Source organism: Manis pentadactyla, chromosome 9 (genome assembly GCF_030020395.1).
Source record: "Manis pentadactyla isolate mManPen7 chromosome 9, mManPen7.hap1, whole genome shotgun sequence".
NCBI classification, from domain to species: Eukaryota; Metazoa; Chordata; class Mammalia; order Pholidota; family Manidae; genus Manis; species Manis pentadactyla.
The window spans coordinates 56708821-56727560 of NC_080027.1; the positions used below are offsets into that span (position 1 = coordinate 56708821).

Here is an 18740-nt window from a genome sequence, read left to right on the forward strand (position 1 = left end):
ATTATTAAAGAGATAACTTACATTCCCTTTTCAAAATAAGTCTTTGAAATCCAGTGTGTTATTTTACAGTACATTTCAATCTATACTAGCTGCATTGCTAGTATTCAAAATGCCACACGTGGCTAGTGGTTAACTGCAGCAGACAGGGAAGACCCTAAGTTAAGAAAGCCACCTCCCTATTACAGACTCCTCCAAAACAAATGACATTTAGCAGTTACCTAGCAAATAATGATTCAAACCACATCATAAGGAAAAAGAATCAACATTTCAAATGCTTGACATTGGCCTGATAAATTTTCCAAAGAAAAATAAAACTATATCAAGTAGGAAGAATTGTTCAATTATCATTCTTGGCAATAGCTGGGTATTAGTATTGTAACACATTAAAAACTAAAGTAACCTTTTAAAGTAACCTGTATTTAAAGCTCTTATGGTCAATTTAGAAGACAGTGATTACACTCAAACTTCATGAAAATCAACAGCCCATAAAACCTCTATCCAATACAATGGCTATGCTTCTTCTGAATAGTCAATGTGTGCTAACACTTGACATTTGAACACAGAAATCACTTCTGCTATAATGTGGTTACATTTCTTAACAAAGATAAACATTATAAACCTGCACATTTACAAAGAATCAAATAAGCATTTAAAAAAAATTTTTTTAATTAACCAGATCTTGATATATCAAGTCAAAATTGGATACAAATTGAAACATTTATCATCAATGTTTACTCATGCTTATTTCAGTCAAAGGGCTTACTGACTTCTTTTTTCTTCAGTTTTGGTATTAATTCTTACTGCAGTCTTAAACTATGCTTCAAACCAAAATTTAAATTATGTTAAAAAAAAAATTAACCTCTTCCTTTAGAAACTAAAGGAATGATCGTTATAGTTGGCTAACATTTTTGTTTCAAAGATTTATATTTTTCCAAGGGTCCTGAAAAGTGCAAAGCTATAAAGAAACTATTCAAAAATTGGACATATTCTTCATTATAGATATTGAAGAAAAAAATGGCATAATTCTTAGGCCAAGATATTATAGAAATACAGGATTTTATCTTACTACTGGAATCCCATTAAATAATATAATTGTTAAAATCAATAAACTATGAATGAAAATAAAAGTAGTTTTTAAAACTCTAACAAAAGATTTCCTACAAACTCTGGGGATACATCTTTAGAAAGGATACCCACATATCAAGTTTGGAAGGGAAAGTTAGAATCAAAGAATTATCTTCTCCTTAGAGGAGCTTAGCAAGATAAATGGAATTTCAATTTCACAGGTAGCCCTTTACAAACAAGAATTTCAATTTCACAGGTAGCCCTTTACAAACAAGCATTCTTCTTGCCATAAAATGAAAAAAGAAAATAAGAATTGGAGTATAAGAAGCCTTTCTAGCTAATGCTTGGAGGCCATGGCCAACGGCTACTGATTAACCAAAGTTACTTGGCATTTTTCAGAGAAATATGTAGTTGCAAAGGTAAACTGTTTCCCATGAGTCCTAACAAGAAAACTATCCATATGAATGCCAATTTCTTGAAAAGGGTAACAAATCAATGTTAAATATTTTACAACACACACAAAATATTTTTTAAAGGCTACCTAATGATAACAGTCTGTTAATTAAAAGAATGATAATATTAACATTTTAAGCATTTTCTTCTTAATCAGAGAAAATAAACTGGTTGGGGGACTACAAACCTACCATCACATGTAAAAGTAACTGGTAGTTGAAATCCTTCAATTTCAATGCAGACCTTCACGCTAGCATTTTCTCCACATACGTTTCTTTGCACTGTGACTGGACTTAACAAATACCCTGGGTTTGTATAGTGATTGGTAAATGGAAAGTTGGCCTTCAATCTGTTCACAAGAAAGAAGAAATTAAATTATTTTTTTAAAAGCTGCATTTGAGGGTCCTATACAAAACTTTGCATGCTTATAGCCATTCAATTGTGTGTTTTTGTCCAATTCTTGAGCAGTTCATGAGAACTGGAATGAACAGACCCCTGTCAAAACTCCAAATACCAGCATCTGCCTTTTAAATAAAAGGAATCTAAGAAAAGAGATTAGGTCCTGCCAGTATATCTTTGGTAACATCAACATTAACCAAGCACACAACAGATACACCTTATTAAATGAGGTTTTCTGCCTCACATTCTTTTGCTACAGAGAACAATTACACAAAATGGTATCTATTTCTAATGAATCACCAATAATATAGGCAATGTAGCCCTAAACTGTATTTGCCAGAGGGACAAAAAGTGTGTTATCTTTTATCTTTTAAAAATCATTTTTCTAAGGTCCTTTTTTCTACACTTTATTTTTTAGACAATGAAAAAAAATAAACATAGACAACAGGTTTTTACAGTGTTATGAGGCCATTCTTCCTTTAAAATTATTTCTAAAACTTAGGGAATGGCAAGAATTGCTTGTGAAGGTATTCATAGGAGCAAGATAGTTTAAGTTTAAATACATCAGCATAGTATATGGCTCATCTCCAGACAGCGCTTCTGTTGTCAAAGACAAAGATTTGCTGCCTTCTTTAAACTTGTGGGCTTCCTTTAACTGGCTTTTTTTTTTTCAAGGTTAGAAGCAAAGTTGAATCCTTCCATCTGCTTTTCACAGGGCTATAAAGTGGAATGAATGTGGGAAGTACTGTCTCTTTGCTTCTGTAGAGATTAAAATAACCAAGTTACAGGAACAGACTAAAATAGTTTGAGGTGAGAAGAAGAAAGGTTCTGCAGTGGCAACTTTAACTGTGCACAGCCTCTGGAGCCAGACTATGTGAATTTAAATCCTGATTTTACTAAATAGCTGTGTGAACTTATGCAAGTTGTAGAATTTCCTTGTTGCTTCAGTTTTCCCTTTTATAAACTGGGGATACTACTAGTACAACCTCATAGGGTTGTTGTGAGGATTATGGAAGTAAGTTTATAAGTTACTTAGTGCCTAGTACATGGTCAGCACTATAACCATCTCGCTAAGTGAATAAATGTGGTTTCTGCAGTGATCTTAACTGCCACAAAGGATCCAGTATTAAAAAGGGGAAATGTAATTGAAAAAAAAAAAGATGCTATAAATAATAAACTTGATTGTGGAAATACATCTTTATATGAGGACACATTATCTTCAGATATTTGCCTGCTGCCAAGCTTATTCCTCCGCAACACAATAACAAGAGCTTCATAGGACCCAACATAACATTCTTAATGTTTCTTACATAGTTGGTATTCTCTTGTTTTCTACAGTATGAAATAGATGTTCACAGCAAATTGTGTAATTAACTAATATATGAAATGGTAGAGAATTTTGTCTACATCAAACCAAGCCTTCTATTTTCAGAAATCCATAAGGATGATGAAAAGAAAATCAGAAGTTCCTGACAGCTCAGAAAAGAAGAATTTATTAGACAAATTCCAGTGATAAAAAACTGCATTAGATGTACTTGCCTTAGGGGGTGGGGGTAGGGGTAGTGGGTGGGGAAGACTTTCACTTCCTTTTCTTAAAATGAGTCGCTTTTTACTACCTGTTACCAAAGGGACGGGATTGAGGAGGGAGGGAGAAGGGGATTAAGGAACATTATAGTTCGCACACATACTATAGGTAGGTCACGGGAAGGCAGTATGGCACAGAGAAGACAAGTAATGTCTTTATAGCATCTTACTATGCTGATGGACAGTGACTGCAATGGGGTGTGGGTGGGACCTGATAATATGGGTGAATGTTGTTCATGTGAAACCTTCATAAGATTGTGTATCAATGATACCTTAATTAAAAAAAAAATCCCTAGCTGAAAAAAAAAATTTTTTTTTACATAATGTGAATGTATGTAATGTCACAGAACCATTCATATAAAAATGGTTAAAATAGTAAATTTTGTAATATATATTTTATCACAAAAAAAGTTTTTTTAAAATGAGCCCTTTCTGCCTCTGCTCACCACCATGGAAGATAGTTAATCTGGAAAAATATGGTAATTTCCTTTTTTGATAAAATTGATGATTCCTTCTATTCTCATTGTTTTGTTTGCTTTATGAAATTTTGGAAAAAACTGAAATAGTAATAGAGTCCTTAAAATTGAGTTTTTTTGTTTGGTTTGTAACTAAACTTTTAAACATACAAAAGCAAATTAAATAAGTAAATTGATAACTGCTGAGTAAATTACTTGGACACTCTAAGCCATACATTGTAGACTGATATTCTTAAGTAATTTAGAATATTTTTTCCAACTCTTATTTTCATTTTCTCTAAAACTTCCATTTCCCTATCACCACCAAAGAAATGTTTTTGTTTGTTTAATGTGGCTCTACAGTTCAGGATATTTAATATTTCTATGCATATTTATGGTTTATTTTCCTCCTGTGTGCTCAATCAAGCTATGTACAGAGCCCAATTATGCAAACTCAGGATAGGAAAAATGAGGGTTTTAAAAGGTAAAGATAAAAATAAGTTTTTAAAAATTTTTTATTGAATTAAGACTTCTCTATAGGGAAGCAGAGTCAGCATTGTTTGGAATAAAATTAACTAAATGCAGAAGCGAAGTACTTGAAAACATACAGGGAGTTCCTGGGTTCAAGACACTATTGTAGGTTATAAATATTAGTTCTGAACCATATGTGAAAGAAAAGTAACTAGAAGGTTATTCAGAATGACGTGTATAGTTTCTCATCTTATCCTAGGCAACCACAAATGAAGCAGCAAAAATTTCTACTAGTATCTAACATTCCTCTATGAACTTTCTCTGGACATGTAACTAGTAGTAGATACAAACTTTGTCAGTTATGATGAGTGCAGAAGGATTGAAAGGAAGAAATAAAACCCAGAAAAGTACAGTAATAATGTGATGTCCTGAATCAAAGTATTACAAACTTTGTATATAACACTTTGCTAACTTTAAACTGAAAGAGACCCTTAAGATCACTAGTCCATCTGTGCCATCTTACTACACTGATGGACGGTGACTTCAATGGGGTATGGGGAGAATTTGATAATATGGGTAAATGTAGTAACCACAATGTTTTTCATGTGAAACCTTCATAAGAGTGTGTTATCAATGCTACCTTAAAAAACAAATCACTAGTCCAACTCCTGAATTTCACAACAAAAAAAATTTAGTGCCAGTTCTAGGTTTTAAGTTTGTTATACAGTAATTTTAATGGTAAACAAATATTATCCTGACAATCTTATACTCACTTCATAGCTGAATGTAAATGACTGAATGAATAACCAACTTAGGAAATTTCAAAAAGTAAAGAATTGCTAAGAGTATAAATTCTTGTTTTAAAAATACATTACAGAAATGAGCATACTGAAAAAAGTAGAGACATTAATTTTTTCAAGTGGCATCTCCTGACCCCAATCTCCAAGGTCATAGGGGAACACGAGAATTCCTAGAAAGGGCTTCAAAAACACCTGTCCCTACTTTTCTGAAATATTTGTTGTAATGATATTCTACTAATGAAGATAAAATTACAAAAAGAACTCATTCTCTCTAATTCATCTGACATTTCATATTACATAAGCCATTCTATGCATGCAAAATAAAAAAAATAATTTTAGCTCAACTGCAGAGTTTATGTAAGTAACTCTAAGATTCAAATGGGAAGAAAAGGCAGATCACAGAGAGCCTAATTTCTTAATCTGCAAAGCTGAAATGTAACAGTCACTTAACAATCTAACAAAAAGCATACAGGGCTTGTTTGGGGAGAAAATTAAAGGAACTAAGATGAACACATAACAGATTATTTCCAAGCCATTATGGTAAAAGATTATTTCCAAATTATTAATCACACACACATAATGGTATAATGGCATAGAGGCATAGATAATTTCTAATATATGGAATTTGTATAAGTCACCTAAACTGCTCTTCAATTTTTAATGCCTACTGAAAATTTTTAAAATCTAGTTAAGAGTAACTTTTGCAGGGAAGAAAAAGTGGCTCTACTGATAATTTTTCTTTTTTTCCCTTAGGTATATTGAAGAAAAGAGATGCTGGCTAAAAGGTGACATAAAGATAGAGTTTTAGTGAAATATTACTAGGCTACAAAATCTACTTAAATATTAGTAAGTCTCTTAAAATTAAAAATGATGTAATCAAAAAACTACCTAAGAACAAAACCCCCGGGCCGAATGGATTTACCTCAGAATTTTATCAGACACACAGAGAAGACATAATAGCCATTCTCCTTAAAGTTTTCCAAAAAACAGAAGAGGAGGGAATACTACCAAACTCATTCTATGAAGCCAACAACACCCTAATACCAAAACCAGGCAAAGACACCACCAAAAAAGAAAATTACAGACCAATATCCCTGATGAAGGTAGATGCAAAAATACTTAATAAAATATTAGCAAACTGAATTCAAAAGTATATCAAAAGGATCATACACCATGACCAAGTGTGATTCAACCCAGGGATCCAAGGATAGTACAACATACGAAAATCCATCAACATCATCTACCACATCAACAAAAAGACAAAAACCACATGATCATCTCCATAGATGCTGAAAAAGCATTTGACAAAATTCAACGTCCATTCATGATAAAAACTATCAGCAAAATGGTAGTAGAGGGCAAGTACCTCAACATAATAAAGGTCATATATCATAAACCCACAGCCAACATTATACTGAACAGCGAGAAGCTGAAAGCTTTTCCTCTGAGATCGGGAAATAGACAGGGATGCCCACTATTCCCACTGCTATTTAACATAGTACTGGAGGTCCTAGCCACGGCAATCAGACCAAACAAAGAAATACAAGGAATCCAGATTGGTAAAGAAGAACTTATACTGTCACTATTTGCAGATGACATGATATTGTACAGAAAAAACCATAAAGACTCCACCCCAAAACTACTAGAACTGATAACGGAATACAGCAAACTTGCAGGATACAAAATTAACACACAGAAATCTGTAGCTTTCCTATACACTAACAATGAACCAATAGAAAGAGGAATCAGGAAAACAATTCCATTCACAACTGCATCAAAAAGAATAAAATACCTAGGAATAAATCTAACCAAAGAAGTGAAAGAACTATACTCTGAAAACTACAAGTCACTCTTAAGAGAAATTAAAGGGGACACTAACAAATGGAAACTCATCCCATGCTCATGGCTAGGAAGAATTAATATCGTCAAAATGGCCATCCTGCCCAAAGCAATATACAGATTTGATGCAATCCCTATCAAATTACCAGCAAAATTCTTCAATGAACTGGAACAAATAATTCAAAAATTCATATGGAAACACCAAAGACCCCGAATAGCCAAAGCAATCCTGAGAAAGAAGAATAAAGTAGGGGGGGATCTCACTCCCCAACTTCGAGCTCTACTATAAAGCCATAGTAATCAAGACAATTTGGTACTGGCACAAGAACAGAGCCACAGACCAGTGGAACAGACTAGAGACTCCACACATTAACACAAACATATATGGTCAATTAATATTTGATAAAGGAGCCATGGACATACAATGGTGAAATGACAGTCTCTTCAACAGATGGTGCTGGCAAAACTGGACAGCTACATGTAGGAGAATGAAACTGGACCATTGTCTAACCCCATATACAAAAGTAAACTCAAAATGGATCAAAGACCTGAATGTAAGTCATGAAACCATTAAACTCTTGGAAGAAAACATAGGCAAAAAAAACCTCTTAGACAGAAACACGAGTGACTCTTCTTGAACGTATCTCCCCGGGCAAGGAAAACAACAGCAAAAATGAACAAGTGGGACTATATTAAGCTGAAAAGCTTCTGTCCAGCAAAAGACACACCATCAATAGAACAAAAAGGAACCCTACAGTATGGGAGAATATATTTGTAAATGACAGAGCCGATAAAGGCTTGATGTCCAAAATATATAAAGAGCTCACACGCCTCAACAAACAAAAAAACAAATAACCCAATTAAAAAATGGGCAGAGGAACTGAACAGACAGTTCTCCAAAAAAGAAATACAGATGGCCAACAGACACATGAAAAGATGCTCCACATCGTTAATTATCAGAGAAATGCAAATTAAAACTACAATGAGGTTATCACCTCACACCAGTAAGGATGGCTGTCATCCAAAAGACAAACAACAACAAATGTTGGCGAGGCTGTGGAGAAAGGGGAACCCTCCTACACTGCTGGTGGGAACGTAAATTAGTTCAACCATTGTGGAAAGCAGTATGGAGGTTCATCAAAATGCTCAAAACAGACTTACCATTTGACCCAGGAATTGCACTCCTAGGAATTTACCCTAAGAATGCAGCAATCAAGTTTGAGAAAGACAGATGCACCCCTATGTTTACTGCAGCACTATTTACAATAGCCAAGAATTGGAAGCAACCTAAATGTCCATCAGTAGATGAATGGATAAAGAAGATGTGGTACATATACACAATGGAATACTACTCAGCCATAAGAAGAGGGCAAATCCTACCATTTGCAGCAACATGGATGGAGCTGGAGGGTATTATGCTCAGTGAAATAAGCCAAGTGGAGAAAGAGAAATACCAAATGATTTCACTCATCTGTGGAGTATAAGAACAAAGGAAAAACTGAAGGAACAAAACAGCAGCGGAATCATAGAACCCAAGAATGGACTAACAGGTACCAAAGGGAAAGGGACTGGGGAGGATGGGTGGGAAGGGAGGGATAAGGTGGGGGGGGAAGAAGCGGGATATTAAGATAAGCATGCATGGGGGGGTGGGAGAAAGGGGAGGGCTGTACAACACAGAGAAGACAAGTAGTGATTCTACAACATTTTGCTATGCTGATGGACAGTGACTGTAAAGGGGTTTATAGGGGGGACCTGGTATAGGGGAGAGCCTAGTAAACATAATATTTGTCATGTAAGTGTAGATTAGTGATACCAAAAAAAAAAAAAAAAAAGGGGCAGTTCCTGTGTGGAGACCTCCAATGAGTTCTACACAAGGGTATAAAGGGCATATAAAAGTGTAGGCAAAGGGTCTGTTTGTGTTTATACAGAAGATCAAAGCCTAATTGGGCTACCCCGAAAATGAACTAAGATACGATATGAAAGAGAACTTCCAACATCAGCACTCTCTGGAAGACTCATGCCAGAAGATGATCATCAAAAAACCCCAACAACGATCCACACACTGCTACAGCTGTAGATGCACTCATCCCACCAGCTCCTGGACTTGCCATGGGAATGAGGAAGGAGATATCTAAGCTGGCCTGTGCATACAGTAAAACAACAAATTTGACTGGATCTATACTGTTGGAACTCAACCAAGAATTAGGAGAAGTGCAAATTGTAGCACTCCAAAATCTTACAACTACAGACTATTTACTGTTAAAAGAACATAAGGGATGTGAACATTCCCCAGGAATGGGTTGTTTTAATTTGTCTGATTTCTCTCAGACTGTTCAAGTTCAGTTGGACAATATCCACCATATCATAGATAAGTTTTCACAAATGCCTAAGGTGCCTAACTGGTTTTCTTGGTTTCACTGGAGATGGCTGGTTATTACAGGTATGCTTTGGTTATGTAACTATACTCCTATTATGTTAATGTGTGTGCGCAATTTAATTAGTAGTTTAAAACCTATACATGCTGAAGTTACTCTACAAGAAGATATGTCAAAGAAATAATCAATCTTCCCATGTTTTCTTCCGTCTGCTACTCCTATAGCTTTTCTTCTTCCTTCCTAATTACAACCCTTAAATAGAATTCGTGCCTCATATAGAATTTACTGAGTATCATAATTCTTCCAAGTGGTAAAGATACCTCAAGACAAATGCTGGGCATAAAAGCCACAGGGCATAAATATGCAAAGAAGTAAAAAGCTAACCTTTTCAAACAATATTGCCTCTCACTCACTTACCAACTTTACATTTCCCTGTATGGCCCCGGAAGATGACTGGTTAGCCAGAGATGGGTAAGATTCCTCAATGGAGGAACAACCTAAGACAGGCACAGTCACAGGGGGCCATCAGGTGAGAAATTGGGGATCAACAGAGGTGAGGCTTAGAACCTCACCCCCCCTGTTCTGAGAGAAATCTTCTGCATACGTGGATGTTTTATTGCCCTGGTCTAGCTTGGATTAACACATAGTCTACAGGCACACACCTGATCATCTACATTTGCTCTCTTACAACACTAAACTATGTTTTCTACCTTTATCTTGTATCTACCTACCACTTCAGCATTTTATTAAAAATAATAATAATAAAGAGAGAAATGTGGTATCCACATATAAATCAAGTATAAAAACCAAATGGGTATTCATATTTGAACTGACTGTTTATAGTTCATAATGCATGAGCAAAACCGAAAGTTTCTGTGATGACTGCCCTTGTACTGTTCACTATGTAACTTATTCATTATGTAAGAATTTGTTCTACATGTAAGAACTTGTTTGTTATGCCTCAGAAGATTGGAGACTGACGAAAATTAGGCTTGGGGTGGATTAATGATTGTGCATTGAGCATTGACTCCCCTATACAGAATTTTATTGTCGTTAACAACCATTTGATCAATAAATATGAGAGATGCCCTCACAAAAAAATAAATAAATAAATAAATAAATAAATAAAAATAAAAAAGGACAGACTTCCAATGGTAAAATAAATAAGTAACCGGGATGTAATGTATAGCATAAGGAATATAGTCAAGATATTGTAACAGCTTGGTAGGGTGATAGCTGGAACCTAGAATTATGTATATAAATGTTTTATCACTGTGTTGTACACTTGAAACTAATGTAATGTAATACTGTGCGTCAACTACCCTTCAATAAAGAATAATTATTTAAAATAATAATAATAATAATAATAATAAGGGAGAAATGTGGGATTCACATATAAATCAAGTATAAAAATCAAACGAATATTCATATTTGACCTGATTGTTTATAGTTCATAATGCGTGATCAAAACCGAAAGTTTCTGTGATATGACTGCCCTTGTACTGTTCACCATGTAAGAACTTATTCACTATGTAAGAACTTGTTCGTTATGCTTCAGAAGATTGGAGACTGACGAGAGTTGGGCTTGGGGTCGATTAATGATTGTGCATTGAGCATTGAGTCCCCTGTATATAATTTTATTGTTGTTAACAACCATTTGATCAAAATGTATACAAAAATGTACTCTGTGACCCAAAGAGCAAACTATGTATATCAGATCATTTGACAAAAATAAAACAAACATTTGATGTGTTAAAAAATAAAAATAAAAATGATGTATATACTAAAAAATGATCTGGGAAACCCAAACTCTGCTTTGCTTAAAGCAGACCAGATTGGGGGCAATACTGGATTTGGGATAAATCCTCTAGTGGTAGTCTACTTTCTCTTATTTTGATAAAAGATCTATCTCCTTGGCCACAATGTTTGTTGTTTCACTCTTTGCTTCTGTGGGATTTTTCTCTCTGGTGCTGGTTGAGAAGGGATCTTTTCCTCTCTAATGGAAAGATGATTAGAATATGAAGTCTAAGCTCTCAGTGGCTACATTCCCTGCCTTCAAAACCCCACATGCAATGGAAGAAAATGAAGCCAACATGGAGGAAGAGCAGGGGGGAGAAAGGAAAAAGGAAATGAAAAGAAGTGGGAAAGTCCAAAGGGAGGAGGTATCAATTACAGTGTGTAAATTCCTGGATCTTGCTGTCACCGAACTCTGCCCCATCCTTCCTCTTTCTGCTAATGGTTTGTGAACCAATATATGACCTTTCTGGAGTTAAGTTACTTTAAGATGCATTTCTAGCACTTACAACAGAAGTTCTGATTAATACAATGATATAATGTAAAGAAAACACTGAGCCAGAGGCAAAAGATACCTGGCTCTGTTAATTATCTAGCTGAATAACTTTAGTAACTTCTCTTGAGTCTCAACTTCCTCATCTATAAAGAATATTAGACATATTTAAATTTTTAAATAAAATGCCTTAAAGTTTAATAAACATTTTATAATTTTGATATAGTTTAAGCCATGTTTTCACTGGTTAACAGTATCAGAAGCATACTAGCTGGCCACAATTTCTTATTCTAAATGCTTAGAAACCTAACAGGTAAGAATACAGGTTCAATTGTAGTTTGCATTAAAATGTCAATTAAATGTTCATCTTGAAATTTTAGGCACAGGGAGAAAATAATTAAAAATCTTCAAACTTTAGCATTATTATTTTCAAGTTAAAAATTTTAAAACAATAAAAAATATTTAATTTATAAAGGAAATCTTACTTTGCAATGGATTGACAAAAAGCTGCCACTTCCCCGTTCTGTACTTCAGTTTCTTGTAGAACACACCTTCCAGTTGGCAAACCACTGGTCCCATTTGGGTCTTTCTGTAATCAAAAACCTGTATTTATTTTAAAAGTAAAAGATCCCCACAATGCTAAACAGCAGTACACACAAACATTTTTATGAAAATACATACAAAGATATGGCAGTAAAATAAATCCTATCAGCAACACAGCTTTAAATTATGGATTTCTATCTTTGTAAAGGCAATGCCAATTAAGCCTTACTTTAAAGTTCATTGGTTTTCCTTGCTCAAAAGTAGAAATACACTGTACTTTGTATTGGTCGGTAAGAATGGAATGCTAAAGACACTCTCATTCAGAATCTTCTGAAATAAATGCTTCAGAAAGTTAAGAGCTGAATGAAATTAAAGAGCTACCCTCCGGTTGAGGAAAATGAAGAAATCAAGCCCATTTGGGACTCCTCTGATAAACTAGGAATTCTATATATTCAAACTAGATCTCTAATTCCAAGAAAGCAGTTGGCTTTTTATAAAAGAATGAATTTTAGGAGTTGGTAGGCATTTTCTATGTTAATAAACTTATATAAACATCCTGACAGTTCTTCAAAAGTTAAGCTTATGTGTAATCAAAATTTGTGTGCAACATAGCTAAACAAATAAACTCCAAATAACAGTCTATTTAGAGGTGTTTTGACTTTACTACATAAAAATACTTGACTTGGCACAAATTTCAAACATAAATTTCTTTTAAAATTGAATACTTTCAATCCAAATTAAGTGAATGAGAACTGTGCATATAAACTGCAAGAGTAGATTCCAATGACCATGGCATACAAGGTTTGTTCAGAAAATTAAACTGAACACTAAGGGCAACAATTCCTTTATGAATTTCCTTCTCTTAAAATGTGGCAGAACACTTTCTGCTAGAATGTGATATGCACATTTGGGAGAGGGAAGGTTAAGCCTTGAGTTCCAGAAAATTACAGCTAAAAATAAAAAAGTTCATGGGAAAAACACAGTTAAGGCAGACTACCCGAAATCAGTTTAACTTTGTAATCTAAGTCCTAACTAAAATAATAAGTCTATATAAAAATACTTGCACAGTTAAATTTCCACTTGAATTTGCACTTAGCATTATGGTCTTCAATCCTTTGAAGCCTTAAAACCTGGAGTTCTTGCTTCCTTGTTTGTGATACAGATTGTAGAGGGCAGTTGGTTTTAGTTAAAACCAATCTCAATGGAGTTAAAAATCTAATCTAAGGTGTAGACTTCTTCACCAAAGTTCTTACTGCAAAGGGAAATGTCTTCACAGCTTTGTCTGCACTCCCTGCTTCATCAGAGAGCTTAACACTGTGGAATATAGAACCACTCTTGAGGCCACTCATCCAGCCACAATTTGCACTAAAAGAGAACAATTCTGAAGGATTTTCAGTGTTTTCCTTAGTATTTTCTTATATTACTAAGGCTTTCTCTTTAATTGTGAGATGTTCTTGATTGCTTTAAAATATTAACATGCTGGTTAAGTGTATTTGAACTAATGCTACTTCCACTTTATACTGACATCAATACCATATTTACCAATTACATAAGTTAACTTGTATTCCAGAAATAAACATCGTGGCAGATACACCACACTACCCTAAAAATAGGATTTCATATTTCTAACAAATCCTCTGGTCTGACACTCCCACGTTTGCCATAATCTAATCCAATTGTATTTCCCAAAACTTACCAAATGATTCCTATGTTCCAGTTAATTTGAATCATATCCTGTCCTTAAAAACACAAATTCAACTTTCCTGGCTCTGAATCTCTGTTTATCTTCAATGCCTTCCTCCTAACTTGTCCAACCCAGGTCAACAATGTATTAGTTTTTTAAATACCGAACAGAATGCCATGTCACCTACAATGCCTTTTATGATAACTCAGTATTAAGTAACTCTTCCCTCTTCTACTACTTAGTCTAAGAAGTAATAGTCTAAGTACTTAGTCTAAGCACTCCTAAGTACTTAGTCTGAACCAAACACCATATAATTACTCTGTTTTATACTTGTCCTAGTGTAAAAGTTCCTTGAGGACAAGAGTCAAATTTCACATTTTTGTATAATTTTATATCCAGTTCAGAAGGTGCTCAATCATTGGTTCAGCTTGTTGCATGTTTTGCTCCTCCTAAAAACAAGTTAAAATTGACTTCCAAGGGCAGAAAAAGATGGTGGTGTGAGAAATGAGGCAGAAAACTTCGTTCCAAAACCACATATAACACGAAAATACAGCAAATACAGCAAATCCTGAAAGAGCGACTGGAAAGAAGACTGCAACAGACAGCCTACATCTGGGGAAAAGAGAAGAACTCATGGAAAAGGGTAAAGTAGCAAAGCCGCAATCCAGCAGGACCCAAGCCCTCCCTCCACCCCAAGTCACAGGTGGGAGGAAGAGAAACAGAGCAGGAAGGGAATAGAAGTGCAGGGCTGCTGAACACCCACCCCTGGAGATCTGCTCTGGGAGAACAAAACTACATTGCATGGTGCTCTGGAGATTAGTGGGATGGAAAGCAAAGACAGGCAGAATACTCAGAGAGACTGAAATTCCAGCCACTATGGAGAACAGGTACCCACAACCAGCCGCTCCAGGACAAAAAAAAGGCGGGCACTTTGAAAGACTTCCCAATAGAGAGAGAGCTGCTAAAGGGGCAAGGAATACACAGAGATTGCTGCTCAGGAAAAAGAACAGGTGGACAAAATCATCCCAGCACAATCATCCCAGCAGGTTGGGAACATTCAGGAGATTCAGGCACTCCACCCCCTGGCTAGCAATGCAGTACTGAGGTTCCCCCACTGTGATACCCAGCCTGCCGCTTCTTCCTCCCAGCCAGAACCAGTCCACAAGACCTGCTGCCCCTGCCATCAGGCCAGGCCAGCTGGAGGGAGGCCCCACCTACAGCAGCTAAAGGAGCATAACACAGAGGTTCCTAACTGCATGCTCAGACCACTGGCCTTGACAGTGGATGCAAGCACTGCAGCTGAGAAGCAGGAAAGAGCTCTTTCCTCCAGGCAGGCACCAGTGCCTCTTGCCTACAACCCCGCCCCCCATTGCTTCAGGTGTTGGGCTACTACAGAGAGTAGAGCTTCTGGGCACTAGAGGGTACCACCTACACAAAGTTATTACTCCACAGTAATCATTATAAATATGAAATGGCAAAAGAATCTTATACAAAGCAAAATCCCTCAAATAAGAGAAAGAGGACTAAGTGAAACTGAAATCATCAATCTTCTTGATAAAGATTTCAAAAATCATAAACATGCTCACATGTTTATGTGAGTTACAGAAAAATATTCATGATCTTAGGGAGGACTTAAGAAAGAGACAGAAACTTGGAAAAATACAGTATCTGAAATGAAACATACAATGGAGGGATTTAAAAGCAGATAAGATGAGGTAGAAGAGAGGTAAATGAAACATAAATTAGAAAACAGGAAAGAAACTGAGGTACACAGAGAAAAAAAGATCTCTAGAAATGAAAGAATAATAAGAGAACTCTCCGACCAATCAAAATGGAACAATATTTGCATTATAGGGGTAACAGAAGAAGAAGAGAGAGAAAAGGGGACAGAAACTTTGAGGAGGTAATTGCTGAAAACTTCCCCAATTTGAGGAAAGAAATAGTCCCTCAGGCCATGGAAGTGCATAGATCTCCTAACACAAGGTACCCAAGGAAGACAACACCAAGACATATAGTAATTAAAATGGCAAAGATCAAAGACAAGGACAGAGTATTAAAGCAGCCAGAGAGAGAGAAAAGATCACATACAAAGGAAAATCCATCAGGCTATCATCAGACTTCTCAGCAGAAACCTTACAGGCCAGAAGGGAATGGCAGGATATATTTAATGCAATGAAACAGGAGGGCCTCCAACTAAGCATACTCTACCTGGCAAGATTATCACTTAAATTTGAAGGAGGAATTAAACAATTTCCAGATAAACAAAAGTTGAGGAAATTTACCTCTCACAAACAGCAATTACAGTGTACTTTAAAGGGAATGCTACAGATGGAAGTGCTTCTAAGGCTAAATAGCTGACACCAGAGAAAATAAAACCAGAGTAAAGGAAGTAAATCAACTAATTACTAAGTAAATGCAAAATTAAATCAGCTATCCACAAAGTCAGTCAAGAGATACACAAAGAGTACAGAATATGACACTGAATATGTAAAGAGTGGAGGAGGAAGAAAAAGAAGGGAAAAAAAAAGAACTTTTAGACTGTGTTTGAAATAACATAATAATCGAGTTAAGTTAGACTGTTAGATAGTAAAGAAGCTGCCCTTGAACCTTTGGTAACCACAAATCTAAAGTCTGCAAAGGCAGTAAGTACATATTTATCGATAATCACCCTAAATATAAATGGACTGAATGCACCAATCAAAAGACACAGAGTTACTGAATAGATAAAAAAGCAAAACCCATCTGTATGCTGCCTACAAGACTCACTCCAAATCCAATGACATACACAGACTAAAGTGAAGAGATGGAAAAAGATATTTCATGCAAATAATAGGGAGAAAAAAAGCAGGAGTGGCAGTACTTGCATCAGACAAAACAAAGAAAGCAACAAGAGACAAAGAAGGACATTGCATAATGATAAAGGGCTCAGTCCAACAAGAGGATATAATCATTATATATATCAGTGCACTCAACACAGGAGTACCTACATGTGTGAAACAAATACTAACAGAATTAAAGGGGGAAATAGAATGCAATGAATTCATTTTAGGAGACTTCAACACACCACTTACTCCAAAGGACAGATCAATCAGAAAGAAAATAAGTATGGAGACATAGGCACTGAACAACCCATTAGAACAGATGGATCTAACAGACATCTACAGAACACTCCACCCAAAAATCAGCAGTATACACATTCTCCTTAAGTGCATAAGGAACATTTTCCAGAAGAGATCACATACAAGACCACAATAAAAACCTCAGTAAGTTCAGAAGGTTGAAATTGTACCAACCAGCTTCTCAGAAGACAAAGATATGAAACTAGAAATAAATCATGTAAGCAAAACAAAAAAGCCCACAAACAAATGGAGGCTTAACAACATGCTCCTAAATAATCAATGGATCAATGACCAAATAAAAACAGAAATCAAGCAATATTTGGAGACAAATGACAACAACATAACACTCCAAAATCTGTGGGACAAGGTGACAGCCATTCTAAAAGGGAAGTATACTGCAATAAGGTTTACCTCAAGAAAGAAGAACAATCCCAAATGAACAGTCTAAACTCACAATTAATGAAACTAGAAAAAGAACAAATGAGCCCAAAGTCAGTAGAGGGAGGGGTCATAATAAAGTTCAGAGCAAAAATAAATAAAATCAAGAAGAATAAAATAGAAAGAATCAATGAAAGCAGGAGCTGGTTTTTTGAGAAAATAAACAAAATAGATAAACTCCTTGTCAGACTTATCAAGAAAAAAAGAGAGTGTACAAATACAAAAAAAGAATCAGAAATGAGAGGAAAAATCACTATGCACACCACAGAAATACAAAGAATTATTACAGAATACGATGAAAAATTATATGCTAACAAACTGGATAACCTAGAAGAGATGGACAACTTTCTAGAAAAATACAACCTTCCAAGACTGACACAGGAAGAAACAAAAAAATCTGAACAGGCCAGTTACCAGCAATGATATTGAACTGGTAATGAAAATACTATCTAACAACAAAATACCTAGACCTGATGGCTTCACCGCTGAATTTTATCAAACATTTAGTGAAGACCTAATACCCATTCTCCTTTAAGTTTTCCAAAAAGTATGAGGGAATACTTCCAAACTCATTCTATGAGGCCACTTTAATACCAAAACCAGGCAAACACAACACAAATAAAGAAAATTACAGACCAGTATCCCTGATGAACATAGATGCAAAAATACTCAACAAAATATTAGCAAACCAAATTCAAAAATACATCAAAAAGATCATCCATGATGATCAAGTGGAATTTATTCCAGGGATGAAAGGATGGTACAATATTCAAAAATCCATCTACATCATATACCACATCAACAAAAAGGACAGAAATCACATGATCACCGCAATAGATGCTGAAAAAGCATTCGACAAAATTCAACATCCATTCATGATAAAAACTCAAAAGAACGGGCATAGAGGCCAAGTACTTCAACATAATAAAGGCCATATATGACAAACCCACAGACAACAACATACTTAATAGCAAAAAACTGAAAGCTTTTCCTCTAAGATTAGGAACAAGACAAGGATGCCCACTCTCCCCACTTTTATTAAACATAGTTCTGGAGGTTTTAGCCAAGGCAATCAGACAACACAAAGAAATAAAAGGCATCCAGATTGGTAAGGAAGAAGTTAAACTGCCACTGTTTGCACATGACATACTGTATACATAAAAAACCCTAAAGAATCCATCCCAAAACTACTAGAACTAATAACTGAATGTAGCAAAGTTGCAGGATA

At 35.4% G+C, this 18740-nt stretch overlaps 1 protein-coding gene across 6 annotated transcripts in view; it reads right to left on the minus strand.

The window, feature by feature from the left end:
* Positions 1-18740, minus strand: part of PIK3C2A (phosphatidylinositol-4-phosphate 3-kinase catalytic subunit type 2 alpha) — a 121838-nt gene that overhangs the window by 61899 nt on the left and 41199 nt on the right. For all 6 annotated transcript variants that reach the window (XR_008999244.1, XR_005023057.2, XR_005023056.2 and 3 more), the window contains exons 3-4: positions 12214-12317; positions 1710-1867 (exon numbers count right to left, since the gene is read on the minus strand). Coding sequence is in view for 3 of the 6 variants with exons in the window: in XM_036877035.2 (XP_036732930.2) it covers positions 1710-1867; positions 12214-12317 (262 nt within the window). In the remaining 3 variants the exon portion in view is untranslated. The remainder of the gene's footprint in view (positions 1-1709; positions 1868-12213; positions 12318-18740) is intronic.